Source organism: Rana temporaria, chromosome 6 (assembly GCF_905171775.1).
Source record: "Rana temporaria chromosome 6, aRanTem1.1, whole genome shotgun sequence".
Classification (NCBI taxonomy): domain Eukaryota; kingdom Metazoa; phylum Chordata; class Amphibia; order Anura; family Ranidae; genus Rana; species Rana temporaria.
Window position 1 is genome coordinate 219,428,208 of NC_053494.1, and position 15,575 is coordinate 219,443,782.

General features: G+C 46.9%; 1 protein-coding gene across 1 annotated transcript in view; it reads right to left on the reverse strand.

Annotated features, from left to right (window-relative positions):
* The window catches only part of LOC120944273 (solute carrier family 15 member 2-like), a 67,810-nt gene that overhangs the window by 39,107 nt on the left and 13,128 nt on the right, over nt 1-15,575 (reverse strand). The window contains exon 2 of the mRNA XM_040358286.1: nt 5,458-5,513. Within this exon, the coding sequence (XP_040214220.1) occupies nt 5,458-5,513 (56 nt within the window). The remainder of the gene's footprint in view (nt 1-5,457; nt 5,514-15,575) is intronic.

Consider the following 15,575-nt stretch of genomic DNA (forward strand, 5'->3'; position numbering starts at 1 on the left):
GAAGGACTCTCTATAGTAGATGTGGTAGAGAAGGACTCTCTGTAGTAGATGTGGTGGAGAAGGACTCTCTATAGTAGATGTGGTGGAGAAGGACTCTCTATAGTAATAGATGTGGTGGAGAAGGACTCTCTATAGTAATAGATGTGGTGGAGAAGGACTCTCTATAGTAATAGATGTGATGGAGAAGGACTCTCTATAGTAATAGATGTGGTGGAGAAGGACTCTCTATAGTAATAGATGTGGTGGAGAAGGACTCTCTATAGTAATAGATGTGGTGGAGAAGGACTCTCTATAGTAATAGATGTGGTGGAGAAGGACTCTCTATAGTAATAGATGTGGTGGAGAAGGACTCTCTATAGTAGATGAGGTGGAGAAGGACTCTCTATAGTAGATGTGGTGGAGAAGGACTCTCTATAGTAATAGATGTGGTGGAGAAGGACTCTCTATAGTAGATGTGGTGGAGAAGGACTCTCTATAGTAATAGATGTGGTGGAGAAGGACTCTCTATAGTAATAGATGTGATGGAGAAGGACTCTCTATAGTAATAGATGTGGTGGAGAAGGACTCTCTATAGTAGATGTGGTGGAGAAGGACTCTCTATAGTAATAGATGTGGTGGAGAAGGACTCTCTATAGTAATAGATGTGGTGGAGAAGGACTCTCTATAGTAGATGTGGGGGAGAAGGACTCTCTATAGTAGATGTGGTGGAGAAGGACTCTCTATAGTAATAGATGTGATGGAGAAGGACTCTCTATAGTAATAGATGTGGTGGAGAAGGACTCTCTATAGTAGATGTGGTGGAGAAGGACTCTCTATAGTAATAGATGTGGTGGAGAAGGACTCTCTATAGTAGATGTGGTGGACTCTCTATAGTAATAGATGTGATGGAGAAGGACTCTCTATAGTAATAGTTGTGGTGGAGAAGGACTCTCTATAGTAATATATGTGATGGAGAAGGACTCTCTATAGTAATAGATGTGGTGGAGAAGGACTCTCTATAGTAGATGTGGTGGAGAAGGACTCTCTATAGTAATAGATGTGGTGGAGAAGGACTCTCTATAGTAATAGATGTGGTGGAGAAGGACTCTCTATAGTAGATGTGGTGGAGAAGGACTCTCTATAGTAATAGATGTGGTGGAGAAGGACTCTCTATAGTAATAGATGTGGTGGAGAAGGACTCTCTATAGTAATAGATGTGATGGAGAAGGACTCTCTATAGTAATAGATGTGGTGGAGAAGGACTCTCTATAGTAGATGTGGTGGAGAAGGACTCTCTATAGTAATAGATGTGGTGGAGAAGGACTCTCTATAGTAGATGTGGTGGAGAAGGACTCTCTATAGTAATAGATGTGGTGGAGAAGGACTCTCTATAGTAGATGTGGTGGAGAAGGACTCTCTATAGTAATAGATGTGATGGAGAAGGACTCTCTATAGTAATAGATGTGGTGGAGAAGGACTCTCTATAGTAATAGATGTGGTGGAGAAGGACTCTCTATAATGATAGATGTGGTGGAGAAGGACTCTCTATAGTAATAGATGTGGTGGAGAAGGACTCTCTATAGTAATAGATGTGGTGGAGAAGGACTCTCTATAGTAATAGATGTGGTGGAGAAGGACTCTCTATAGTAGATGTGGTGGAGAAGGACTCTCTATAGTAATAGATGTGGTGGAGAAGGACTCTCTATAGTAGATGTGGTGGAGAAGGACTCTCTATAGTAATAGATGTGGTGGAGAAGGACTCTCTATAGTAGATGTGGTGGAGAAGGACTCTCTATAGTAGATGTGGTGGAGAAGGACTCTCTATAGTAATAGATGTGGTGGAGAAGGACTCTCTATAGTAATAGATGTGGTGGAGAAGGACTCTCTATAGTAGATGTGGTGGAGAAGGACTCTCTATAGTAGATGTGGTGGAGAAGGACTCTCTATAGTAATAGATGTGGTGGAGAAGGACTCTCTATAATGATAGATGTGGTGGAGAAGGACTCTCTATAGTAATAGATGTGGTGGAGAAGGACTCTCTATAGTAATAGATGTGGTGGAGAAGGACTCTCTATAGTAATAGATGTGATGGAGAAGGACTCTCTATAATAGTAGATGTGGTGGAGAAGGACTCTCTATAGTAATAGATGTGGTGGAGAAGGACTCTCTATAGTAATAGATGTGGTGGAGAAGGACTCTCTATAGTAGATGTGGTGGAGAAGGACTCTCTATAGTAATAGATGTGGTGGAGAAGGACTCTCTATAGTAATAGATGTGGTGGAGAAGGACTCTCTATAGTAGATGTGGGGGAGAAGGACTCTCTATAGTAATAGATGTGGTGGAGAAGGACTCTCTATAGTAGATGTGGTGGAGAAGGACTCTCTATAGTAATAGATGTGGTGGAGAAGGACTCTCTATAGTAATAGATGTGGTGGAGAAGGACTCTCTATAGTAATAGATGTGGTGGAGAAGGACTCTCTATAGCAATAGATGTGGTGGAGAAGGACTCTCTATAGTAATAGATGTGGTGGAGAAGGACTCTCTATAGTAGATGAGGTGGAGAAGGACTCTCTATAGTAGATGTGGTGGAGAAGGACTCTCTATAGTAGATGTGGTGGAGAAGGACTCTCTATAGTAGATGTGGTGGAGAAGGACTCTCTATAGTAATAGATGTGGTGGAGAAGGACTCTCTATAGTAATAGATGTGGTGGAGAAGGACTCTCTATAGTAGATGTGGTGGAGAAGGACTCTCTATAGTAATAGATGTGGTGGAGAAGGACTCTCTATAGTAATTAATGTGGTGGAGAAGGACTCTCTATAGCAGAGATATGCAATTAGCGGACCTCCAGCTGTTGCAAAACTACAAGTCCCATCATGCCTCTGCCTCTGGGTGTCATGCTCATGGCTGTCAGAGTCTTGCTATGCCTCATGGGATTTGTAGTTCTGCAACAGCTGGAGGTCCGCTGATTGCATATCCCCGCTCTATAGTAATAGATGTGATGGAGAAGGACTCTCTATAGTAATAGATGTGGTGGAGAAGGACTCTCTATAGTAGATGTGGTGGAGAAGGACTCTCTATAGTAATAGATGTGGTGGAGAAGGACTCTCTATAGTAATAGATGTGGTGGAGAAGGACTCTCTATAGTAGATGTGGGGGAGAAGGACTCTCTATAGTAGATGTGGTGGAGAAGGACTCTCTATAGTAATAGATGTGATGGAGAAGGACTCTCTATAGTAATAGATGTGGTGGAGAAGGACTCTCTATAGTAGATGTGGTGGAGAAGGACTCTCTATAGTAATAGATGTGGTGGAGAAGGACTCTCTATAGTAGATGTGGTGGACTCTCTATAGTAATAGATGTGATGGAGAAGGACTCTCTATAGTAATAGTTGTGGTGGAGAAGGACTCTCTATAGTAATATATGTGATGGAGAAGGACTCTCTATAGTAATAGATGTGGTGGAGAAGGACTCTCTATAGTAATAGATGTGGTGGAGAAGGACTCTCTATAGTAATAGATGTGGTGGAGAAGGACTCTCTATAGTAATAGATGTGATGGAGAAGGACTCTCTATAGTAATAGATGTGGTGGAGAAGGACTCTCTATAGTAGATGTGGTGGAGAAGGACTCTCTATAGTAATAGATGTGGTGGAGAAGGACTCTCTATAGTAGATGTGGTGGAGAAGGACTCTCTATAGTAATAGATGTGGTGGAGAAGGACTCTCTATAGTAGATGTGGTGGAGAAGGACTCTCTATAGTAATAGATGTGATGGAGAAGGACTCTCTATAGTAATAGATGTGGTGGAGAAGGACTCTCTATAGTAATAGATGTGGTGGAGAAGGACTCTCTATAATGATAGATGTGGTGGAGAAGGACTCTCTATAGTAATAGATGTGGTGGAGAAGGACTCTCTATAGTAATAGATGTGGTGGAGAAGGACTCTCTATAGTAATAGATGTGGTGGAGAAGGACTCTCTATAGTAGATGTGGTGGAGAAGGACTCTCTATAGTAATAGATGTGGTGGAGAAGGACTCTCTATAGTAGATGTGGTGGAGAAGGACTCTCTATAGTAATAGATGTGGTGGAGAAGGACTCTCTATAGTAGATGTGGTGGAGAAGGACTCTCTATAGTAGATGTGGTGGAGAAGGACTCTCTATAGTAATAGATGTGGTGGAGAAGGACTCTCTATAGTAATAGATGTGGTGGAGAAGGACTCTCTATAGTAGATGTGGTGGAGAAGGACTCTCTATAGTAGATGTGGTGGAGAAGGACTCTCTATAGTAATAGATGTGGTGGAGAAGGACTCTCTATAATGATAGATGTGGTGGAGAAGGACTCTCTATAGTAATAGATGTGGTGGAGAAGGACTCTCTATAGTAATAGATGTGGTGGAGAAGGACTCTCTATAGTAATAGATGTGATGGAGAAGGACTCTCTATAATAGTAGATGTGGTGGAGAAGGACTCTCTATAGTAATAGATGTGGTGGAGAAGGACTCTCTATAGTAATAGATGTGGTGGAGAAGGACTCTCTATAGTAGATGTGGTGGAGAAGGACTCTCTATAGTAATAGATGTGGTGGAGAAGGACTCTCTATAGTAATAGATGTGGTGGAGAAGGACTCTCTATAGTAGATGTGGGGGAGAAGGACTCTCTATAGTAATAGATGTGGTGGAGAAGGACTCTCTATAGTAGATGTGGTGGAGAAGGACTCTCTATAGTAATAGATGTGGTGGAGAAGGACTCTCTATAGTAATAGATGTGGTGGAGAAGGACTCTCTATAGTAATAGATGTGGTGGAGAAGGACTCTCTATAGCAATAGATGTGGTGGAGAAGGACTCTCTATAGTAATAGATGTGGTGGAGAAGGACTCTCTATAGTAGATGAGGTGGAGAAGGACTCTCTATAGTAGATGTGGTGGAGAAGGACTCTCTATAGTAGATGTGGTGGAGAAGGACTCTCTATAGTAGATGTGGTGGAGAAGGACTCTCTATAGTAATAGATGTGGTGGAGAAGGACTCTCTATAGTAATAGATGTGGTGGAGAAGGACTCTCTATAGTAGATGTGGTGGAGAAGGACTCTCTATAGTAATAGATGTGGTGGAGAAGGACTCTCTATAGTAATTAATGTGGTGGAGAAGGACTCTCTATAGCAGAGATATGCAATTAGCGGACCTCCAGCTGTTGCAAAACTACAAGTCCCATCATGCCTCTGCCTCTGGGTGTCATGCTCATGGCTGTCAGAGTCTTGCTATGCCTCATGGGATTTGTAGTTCTGCAACAGCTGGAGGTCCGCTGATTGCATATCCCCGCTCTATAGTAATAGATGTGGTGGAGAAGGACTCTCTATAGTAATAGATGTGGTGGAGAAGGACTCCGGTCACGATCTCCGGCTCAGAACTTTGGATGTCTGGATGACAGACCACCTAACCCAGTTGGTAAGAAAATAGGTAAAGGAACTGCAGGACAACTTACCGGCACTTTCTTGGTCGGAACCGAATCTCTGGAGAAGAAATTTCTGACCCCGGATCCTGAGGAGGAGAAAAGATACGGGTCATCTCTGAGGGCTGACATGATGCTAAAGTCACGGAGGATTTTTTGGGGGGTGCAACCAAACTGAAAAATTTAACTGTTGGTAATGCAGGACTGAAAATAGCCATTTATCAGGTGATTATGTATCATTACCGCTAGATAAAACTGTGCCCATCATATGCAGCCTCACTGTGCCCATCAATTGCAGTCTCACTGTGCCCATCATATGCAGCCTCACTGTGCCCATCAATTGCAGCCTCACTGTGCCCATCATATGCAGCCTCACTGTGCCCATCAATTGCAGACTCACTGTGCCCATCATATGCAGCCTCACTGTGCCCATCAATTGCAGCCTCGCTGTGCCCATCAATTGCAGACTCACTGTGCCCATCAATTGCAGCCTCACTGTGCCCATCAATTGCAGCCTCACTGTGCCCATCATATGCAGCCTCACTGTGCCCATCATATGCAGCCTCACTGTGCCCATAAATTGCAGCCTCACTGTGCCCATCAATTGCAGTCTCACTGTGCCCATCAATTGCAGTCTCACTGTGCCCATAAATTGCAGACTCACTGTGCCCATCAATTGCAGCCTCGCTGTGCCCATCAATTGCAGCCTCGCTGTGCCCATCAATTGCAGCCTCACTGCGCCCATCAATTGCAGCCTCGCTGTGCCCATCAATTGCAGCCTCGCTGTGCCCATCAATTGCAGCCTCACTGCGCCCATAAATTGCAGCCTCTCTGTGTCCATCACAGCAGGCCAATCACATCCACATTTCAAGTAAAAGAAAATAAAACCACTTAACATACGGGTGAAACTCGAAAAACTTGAATATCGTGCAAAAGTTCATTTATTTCACTAATGCAACTTAAAAGGTGAAAGTAATATATAAGAGAGAGACTCATTACATGCAAAGCAAGATAGTTGAAGCCGCGATTTGTAATAATGATGATAATTATGGCTTACAGTTCATAAAAAAAAAGAAATTCACAATCTCAAAAAATTTGAATATTGTGAAAAGGTGGAATATTCTCGGCTGAAAGTGTCCCCCTCTAATCAGCTAATTAAGCCATAACACCTGCAAAGGGTTCCTGAGCCTTTAAACCAGTGGTCTCAAAGTACCGGCCCGCGGGCCATTTGCGGCCCGCGGACCAGTTATAAATGGCCCGCAGGCAGGGTGGAAGTGAGGGGAGCAAAAAAAAAACATTTTTTTTTTTTAGCTGGCGCCATCTGGTGGTGAGCCGTTGCTATTACAAGTTATTACCACCAGATGTGAGCTGGCGCCATCTGGAGGTGGCCGTTGGTATTACAAGTTAAGCATTACAAGTTAAACAGCAATTCTAATGTCATTTTACACTATTTTCACTGCCATCTTCTTCCCTCTAATTAGAACCCCCAAACATTATATATATTTTTTATCCTAACACCCTAGAGAATAAAATAGCGATCGTTGCAATACTTTCTGTTACGCTGTATTTGCGCAGCGGTCTTACAAGCGCACTTTTTTGGGAAAAAATTACACTTTTTTTAATTAAAAAATAAGACAACAGGTTGCATGTTTTAAGTTACAGAGGAGCTAGAATTATTGCTCTCACTCTACCAATCGCGGGGATACCTCACATGTGTGGTTTGAACACCGTTTTCATATGCGGGCGCTGCTCACGTATGTGTTCGCTTCTGCGCGCAAGCTCGTCGGGACGGGGTGCGTTTTCTGGCTCCTAACTTTTTTAGCTGGCTCCGAGATTCCAAGCAAATTTGTCAAACCCTGACTTACACCAGTGCTGGTGGTAATAATGCGCTCACTGACACCAGTGCTGGTGGTAATAATGCGCTCGCTGACACCAGTGCTGGTGGTAATAATGCGCTCGCTGACACCAGTGCTGGGGGTTAATAATGTGTTCGCTGACACCAGTACTGTTGTTTTTGAAGTTTGAAAGTTTGCATGCGGCCCCCCATGGCATATGAAAACTTGTCTTGTGGCCCTCAGGCAATTTGAGTTTGAGACCCCTGCTTTAAACGGTCTCTCAGTCTGGTTCAGTAGGAATCACAATCATGGGAAAGACTGCTGTCCTGTTATGCTGTCATGGGAAAGACTGCTGTCCACAATCCTGCCCTACTGACCCCTGTCCTCTGCCCTACTGACCTGTTTTCTGCCCTACTGACCCTTTTCCTCTCCCTTGCTGACCCCTGTCCTCTGCCCTACTAACCCCTGTCTTCTGTCCTACTGACCCCTGTCCTCTGCCCTGCTGACCCCTGTCTTCTGCCCTACTGAACCCTTTCATCTGCCCTACTGAACCCTTTCATCTGCCTTACTGATCCCTGCTCCCTGCCCTGCTGACCCCTGTCCTCCTGCCCTGCTGACCCCTGTCCTCTGCCTTGCTGACCCCTGTCTTCTGCCCTACTGAACCCTTTCATCTGCCCTACTGAACCCTTTCATCTGCCTTACTGATCCCTGCCCTGCTGACCCCTGTCCTCCTGCCCTACTGACCCCTGTCCTCTGCCCTACTGACCCTTTTCCTCTGCCTTGCTGACCCCTGTCCTCTGCCCTACTGACCCCTGTCTTCTGCCCTACTGACCCCTGTCTTCTGCCCTACTGACCCCTGTCCTCTGCCCTGCTGATGCCTGTCTTCTGCCCTACTGATCCCTGTCTTCTGCCCTGCTGATCCCTGTCCTCTGCCCTGCTGATCCCTGTCCTCTGCCCTTCTGACCCCTGTCCTCTGTCCTCTGTCCTGCTTACCCCTGTCTTCTGCCCTGCTGATCCCTGTCCTCTGCCCTGCTGATCCCCGTCTTCTGCCCTACTGACACCAAAGGGTTCCTAAGCCTTTACATGGTCTCTTAATCTGGTTCAGTAGGAATCACAATCATGGGAAAGACTGCTGACCTGACAGTTGTGCAGAAAACCATCATTGACACCCTCCATAAGGAGGGAAAGCCTCGAAAGGTAATTGCAAAAGAAGTTGGATGTTCCCAAAGTGCTGTATCAAAGCCCATTAAAGGAGTTCTCTGACCTAAAACTTTTAACCCCCGCTGTGCCCGGGCTGTAAAACTATACAAAATAAACTTTCACTTACCTGCCTACGATCCCCCGTTGTTCCGATATCGCCGTCCAGTTCTCCGGTACCGGTCTCTTCCGCTTCCTGCGGGTCGGTGACTCACAGTGCGCTCAGCCTATCAGCGGCCGCGACGGGACATTGCTGCGGCCGCTGATAGGCTGAGCGCACTGTGAGTCACCGACACGCAGGAAGCGGAAGAGACCGGGACCGGAGAACGGGACGGCGATATCGGAACAACGGGGGATCGTAGGCAGGTAAGTGAAAGTTTATTTTGTATAGTTTTACAGCCCGGGCACAGCGGGGGTTAAAAGTTTTAGGTCAGAGAACTCCTTTAATAGAAAGTTCTGTGGAAGGGAAAAGTGTGGAATAAAAAGGTGCACAAGCAGCAGGGATGAGTGCAGCCTGGAGAGGATTGTCAGGAAAAGGCCATTCAAGAGTGTTGGGGACTTTCACAAGGAGTGGACTGAGGCTGGAGTCAGGGCATCCTCGAAAAAGGCTCGGGAACGTAGTTTTTCCGAGTCTTTCCTAACGGCGCCGTTCGGCTCCGGCGCCCCCTTACCTCAGGCCAAACGCGGAACCGCAAACCACTTTGGCCTGAATCCTGCTTGTTTTGCGACACAACACTCGCAAACCGAGTTAGGATGTTTCAAAATACAGCGCTCGTATTGCGAAACGCTCGTTAACCACTTAAGGACCCCTTCGCACCGATATATGTCGGCAGAATGGCACGGCTGGGCACAATCACGTACCTGTGCGTGTCTCTTTAAGCCCAGCCGTGGGGTCGCGATCGCGCCGCCCCAAAAAATGCAATAAAACTATCCCCTATTTTGTAAACGCTATAAATTTTGCGCAAACCAATCGATAAACGCTTATTGCGATTTTTTTTACCAAAAAATATGTAGAAGAATACGTATCGGCCTGAACTGAGGGAAAAAAAAGTTTTTTTATATATTTTTGGGGGATATTTATTATAGCAAAAAGTAAAAAATATTGCATTTTTTTCAAAATTGTCGCTCTATTTTTGTTTATAGCGCAAAAAAATAAAAACCGCAGAGGTGATCAAATACCACCAAAAGAAAGCTCTGTTTGTGTGAAAAAAAGGACGTCAATTTTGTTTGGGAGCCACGTCGCACAACCACGCAATTGTCAGTTAAAGCGACGCAGTCCCCAATCGCAAAAAGGGGCAAGGTCCTTAACCTGCATAATGGTCCGGGTCTTAAGTGGTTAGTCGTGTTACTCGCAATCCGAGGTTCCACTGATTAAAGTTGAACTCTGGCCAAAAAGTGTTTTTGACTGTTTGCCTGTAATGCATAAACACCAACGAGGTCTGCACTCTGCACATGCTTTTTAATGGATGTAAGATGTTTTGTGATTGGAGGAGGGGCAATCGTGACATTCATTCGCCCCCTCCTCCAATCACAGAATGCCTTGTATCCATTGTAAAGAATACAAGATGCTTTCAGAATGGATGAGCTGCAGAGCGAAGAATCGGTTGTTGTACTTTGGCTGGAAGTGTTAAGTGGTCGGTGCTGGACGTTCCGCACTGGTTGTACTGTACGGGGAGACTGAAGGGAAGAGGATTACATAACGCAGCAGCAGCCGCCGCCGCACACTGCGCACACTTCATTAGTGTTCATTTATTGTTACAGTACAAATGGCCAAAAATACTTTTTGGCTGGAGTTCAGCTTTCAATACAAGTTTGACTGATTCCTGTTCACCTCCTAGACTGATAGATACAGACGTTCTGTACACAGATTATATAAATATACTGTATATATTATATCTATATATAGACACTGTCCATCCTCCTATTAAAAATTCTTCCATGGTGAGTATCGCCGCGGTGGGTGTGGTGCGGATAATATTATCACTATTTATGTCTTCATAGGCTGGAAATGATAGATAGATGATAGAGATACATCGATGATGTTCTTCTTTTACTTACTCACAAAACTTGGAATGTCCTCAGCCGGAGTTCACATCCCGGAGGCATTAACCTGGTAAATCTCCCCTCCCCCGGCTTTGTATCTTTCTATTGGTGGGATATCTGTATCTGAGTCCTTCAGCTTCAGGTCCATTCCTCTGCCTGATACATTTTATTTCAGACAAGAAGATTGCTGCAAGAGAATGGAGACTCTGTTCCAGGGGGACAATCTGTCCAGAAAGTCTCTCCTGTACAGCTCAGTGAATCCAGAGAAGCCCCGCATTATGGGCACAGCGAGTGTACAGACCCTGGAATTCAGGACAGGGATGGTGGGAACCCCTCATATTGGGCACAGTGTGTATACAGACCCAGGAACTCAGCACAGGGATGGTGGGAACCCCTTATAATGGGCACAGCAGGTGTACAGACACGGGAACTCAGCACAGGGATGGTGGGAACCCTTCATATTGGGCACAGCGGGTGTACAGACCCGGGAACTCAGCACAGGGATGGTGGGAAACTGCCATTCCACTCCTTGTCAGTGAGGGTGTGGTTGCTAATTCCTTTGCTCCTGTGCTCCAGAGACCAGGGGCTAGAGTGGCTTCTCTGCCCCAGGAGGGATGCTGGATCCTGGGGAAGAGCCGGGCGGGGCCCCCCTGGATAGGCCTGTGGAAGATTCTGGGCCTACCCAAAGGAAAGATGAGTCCCTGTCAGCCTTCAGACAGAGGACTGTCAGTAAGTTGAAGCGGATTGAGAAGGAGGAGGAGAAATTGATGGTTTTGATGGCCGAGTTCAGAAAGAAAAAACAGATCTGTGCTAAAGTATACAGTAAGAAAAGACCGGCTCTGAGGCCTGAGCTGAAGGACCTGGAGCAAGCTGTGAGGAAACAGAAGGATTTGCTGTATTCTCTGAAGGAGAAGAGCGGAATATTTAAAGAAAAATATAGGAATGAGGAGCAATTTAATCGCATGAGAAGAGGAGCCGCTTCATGCATGGAGGATGGGGAAGCCAGCGAGGAGATGCAGGTACAGGCAGGGTCGGCGGTGAGTGAGAAGGTGGGCCCGGAGGATGAGCCCATCAGTTCAACACCTCAGACATCCGCTGAGCCCTCTGCCCCCTTCACACCCCAGCAATGTGGAATGTCTCAGGAGGGTGAAGGTCCTGCCATGCTGGATTTCATAACCAAGTTGGAATCCCCTCCAGGTGCGGCTTCCCCAGATGGTGATGTCAAGATGGACACCATTTCTAGTCCTGTGGAGAGAGCAAGATCCACCATGGAGTCTGCAGCAGCTGAGGGAAGCTCTGATCCCAGCCATAAAATCGCACAGGTGACAACCCAGCAAGCAGGTACAGTGTGTGTGCAGGATGGTGGTGGGAACTTTATTATTGACAATAAGCTTGCTGAGGGTTGTAGTGCTGCAGGCAGTCAGCCCATAGACAATGTACAGCGTACACCTGATAAAAACTGCCAGTCTGCGGAGAGGTCCATGGACAATACAGTGACTTTGCCTGGACCAGGCACAGCGGCTGTACCTGCGAATGATGGAGGAGATGCTGGGTGCAGTGGTGCCACAACTCTGCAGAAGTCTGCATTGGACGGGACTGGAGCTGTGTGTACAGAGTGGGGGGAGGGAGTGGGTCCTGACTCTGCTGATACAATCCCAGCTAAATCAGACGCTTTGCCGGCAGGTGTGACTGTGTCTAAGGACAGGACTGTGAATACTGGGGGTGTCAAAAAATCCTATGCTGGTGTTGCTGCTGCAGGACCTGGGAAGGGGGAACAAGCAGGGAAGGAGCATGGGAATGGGTTGTCTTCCTCCCTGTTTAAAAGGAGGAATGTTGTGCAGCTGAGGTGGGAAGGCGGTGGAATCCCCCCACATAGGAGGGCGGTGGTGGATAAGATTCTGCAGATGGGGTTCACGCCCGCAGATATCTTCGCCCTGATCAGTCCGGCAGGTTCCTATGAGTATGATTTGTCCTTTCTCCGTCTGGAGTCTTTGGACATTTTTTGGGAGAAATATGAACACGTGTGTAGGGGCCTGCCGGACTGGAAGGGGCTCATGCCCAAACTTGTCTCCCGCCAGCCACTCATTAAAGTGGTCACGATTCTGGTCCGTAATGAGTCCATACCACCGGGGGATCTATGTATATGGCTGAGGAGGTATGGAGACGTCCTGGGCCCCCTAAAGAAGATTCTGGATGACCGGGGAATATGGACGGGGGGGTGGTCTGTTCAGTTAAAACTAAAGATCATTGATAATGTCGTCCAGCATCTGCCGTCCTCAGCTTTCCTGGGGAGGGACAGGCTGACCATCTTCTATCCGGGCCAGCCAAAGCTGTGCAATAAGTGTGGAGACAAAAGTCACCTTGCGTCCTCCTGTCCAGTGATGAAGTGCTCTCTGTGCCAGGGTATAGGACATCTGGCTAAGGATTGTAACCTCATAAGGTGCAATCTGTGCAATGCAGTGGGGCATCCTCATAGCCAGTGTCCTGAGGCAATGCACAATAGGCCTGAGCTCATGAGAGAATTCTTCCGCCTGGACATGGAGGATGCTCGGAGCTCAACAGCTGGAGCGCCTGTGAGTCCATCTGAGTCTGTGCCAATTCCCAATGTGTCCATGGTGCCCCAGACTGTGCCAATTCCCAATGTGTCCGTGGTGTCCCAGTCAATGGTGTCCCAGTCTGTGCCAACACCCAATGTGCCGTGTCTCCCCAGTCTGTGGTGCCCCAGTCTGTGTGTTTACCTAGTGTGTCAGTGTCTTCCCAGTCTGTAGCTTCTGTGTCTTCTAAAATTTCAGAGGCAGCAAGAGGTGCTGGTGCATCAAGTGCAGTGCCAGTCCCCCTCCCTCGACGCTGCAGGGTTCCTGTTAAGGATCGTGGGGTGCAGAGGAGTGGGGAGGATGGTGAAGAGGCTGGCCTGGGGGTAGATAAGGGAAGGGAGTATGGGGGGGAGGGGGGTGAAGGGTGTGGGGAGGCTGTTGACTCCAGTTTGTCCAAGGATGATATGGAGTGGTTGGAGGATAGGAGGAGGAGGGGCAAAAGGAAGAAAAAAAAGGAGGTACAGTTACCTTAAGTCCTGAGGTTTTGCCTTTGGCGAATAAATTTAAGGTACTGTCTGATGAGGATGATGATGATGATGATGATGATGCTGATGATGAGGAATGGGACTCATTCAGTTCTGCATCCTCTATGGATGATGAGTGCCAGGGTGCAGCAAAGCGCGCTGGTTCTCCAGGGAGACGGAATAGTCAGGCTAAGAAACGGCTGCCTCAACTACCCTAATGGCAGTTCCCACTCCGTTAAAAGTGGCAACCATTAATGTTGCCAGCTTAAGATCAGTAAGTGCTCGTCATATGGCCTTATTTTTGCTCAGCGAGTTTGGTGTTTTTGCAAGAGACCCATCTGAGTAGTCTGGCCAATGTACATCTGGCAAAGAAGGAGTGGAGGCGTGGTCCCTCATTTTGGTCTCTTGCGGCCGAGCCTTACAGCGGGGATGCAGTCCTTTTTTCTGGTATGGTAACGTGCCGGCGGGTAATTGAGGTAGAGATTGGGAGATACATGGTCTTGGACGTCTCTGTGAAGGGGCAGGACCTGCGCCTGATTAACATCTATGGTCCCCAGACGAAGTGGGACAGGAAATGCCTCTTTACAAAGATTAAGCCTTTTCTTTTTACGGCCCAGCAGGTTATCTTTGGAGGTGATTTCAACACCATTACTAGGTCTAAAGACAGGAGAGGTGTCAGAGATAAGCTGGGCTATGACACCCCTTTTTCTCAATGCGATAGTTAGGGAAGCAGGTCTGGTAGATGCGCACATTAAGCGCTGCCCAGACAGCACGGGGTTCACGTTTCAGCGAGGTAATAGTCAGAGTAGGATAGATAGGTTTTTTTTAAAGGGAGACTCTGCTTTTTCGGCACCTGTGTGTCGGGCAGTGGAGTTTTCTGATCACTGTATTCTATCTGTGACTCTGAATGCCTCAGACATTCCACCTAGGGGGAGGGGTATCTGGAGATTGAATTCGACCCTCCTGGAAGACGAGAGAGTAAGACAATCCTTTGAGGATTTTTTTCAAGCACAGGTAACGATCCTAGACTTTTGCAACAGCAAGTCAGAATGGTGGGAGCTTGTAAAACAGCGGACTGTTGGGCTTTTCAAGGCCATAGGGAAAAAGAAGCAGCAGGATAAGTATATCGCCTACCAGCGTTTGCGGAGGAAACTTGACCGCCTTGTTTCGAATGGAGGAGATTCTGGGGCGATCTCTGAGGTGAAGCTCCTCCTTAGGAGACATCAATATGACCGGCACGCCTCTTTGGTTCAGGAGAGGGATTACGGGAAATACCATTCGCCTGACCCTTACCAGAACTGTAAACAGAGCGTAGCAGTTAAGACGGTCAATGGCCTGAAGGACAGTACGGGTTCTCTGACGAAGTCTAGGTCAGGGATCCTGGAGGTTGTCAGGTCATACTATGCCGATCTCCTGGGAGGAAGGAACCTTGATCGGACAAGGATGTTGGGTTTTTTGGACTCTACACCAGGACTGGAAAGTAATGTTCCTTTGATGAATTTGACAGATGAAATCACTGCAGATGAGGTAATCCGGGCTATTGAGAAACTGGCCATCAAGAAAACGCCAGGGCCAGATGGTTTGACAGCCGAATTTTATAAATGTTTTAAGACGATCCTGGCTCCCTACCTTGCGGAGGTCTTTAATGGCTGTTTACAAGAGGGTTGTCTCCCTCCCTCCATGAGGCAATCTGCAGTGATCCTTCTGTCAAAGGGTAAAGATCCTTCGATGATTGAGAATTGGCGCCCCATCAGCCTTCTTAATGTCGATAGAAAGATACTGGCAAAGATTTTTTTCTGGCGATTATCACCAGTGGCAGGCAGTTTGTTATCCCACCACCAGCACTGCTCGATCCAAGGTAGAAGCACCTTCTCAGCAGTGTTAGCTGTCCGGGAGGCCTTGGAACGTTGTAGGGCTGCTGGTTGGGGTAAATTTTTGCTGACATTGGATCAGGCTAAGGCCTTTGATCGGGTTAATCATGAGTACTTATGGCTCCTTCTTGGCAAATATGGCCTGGG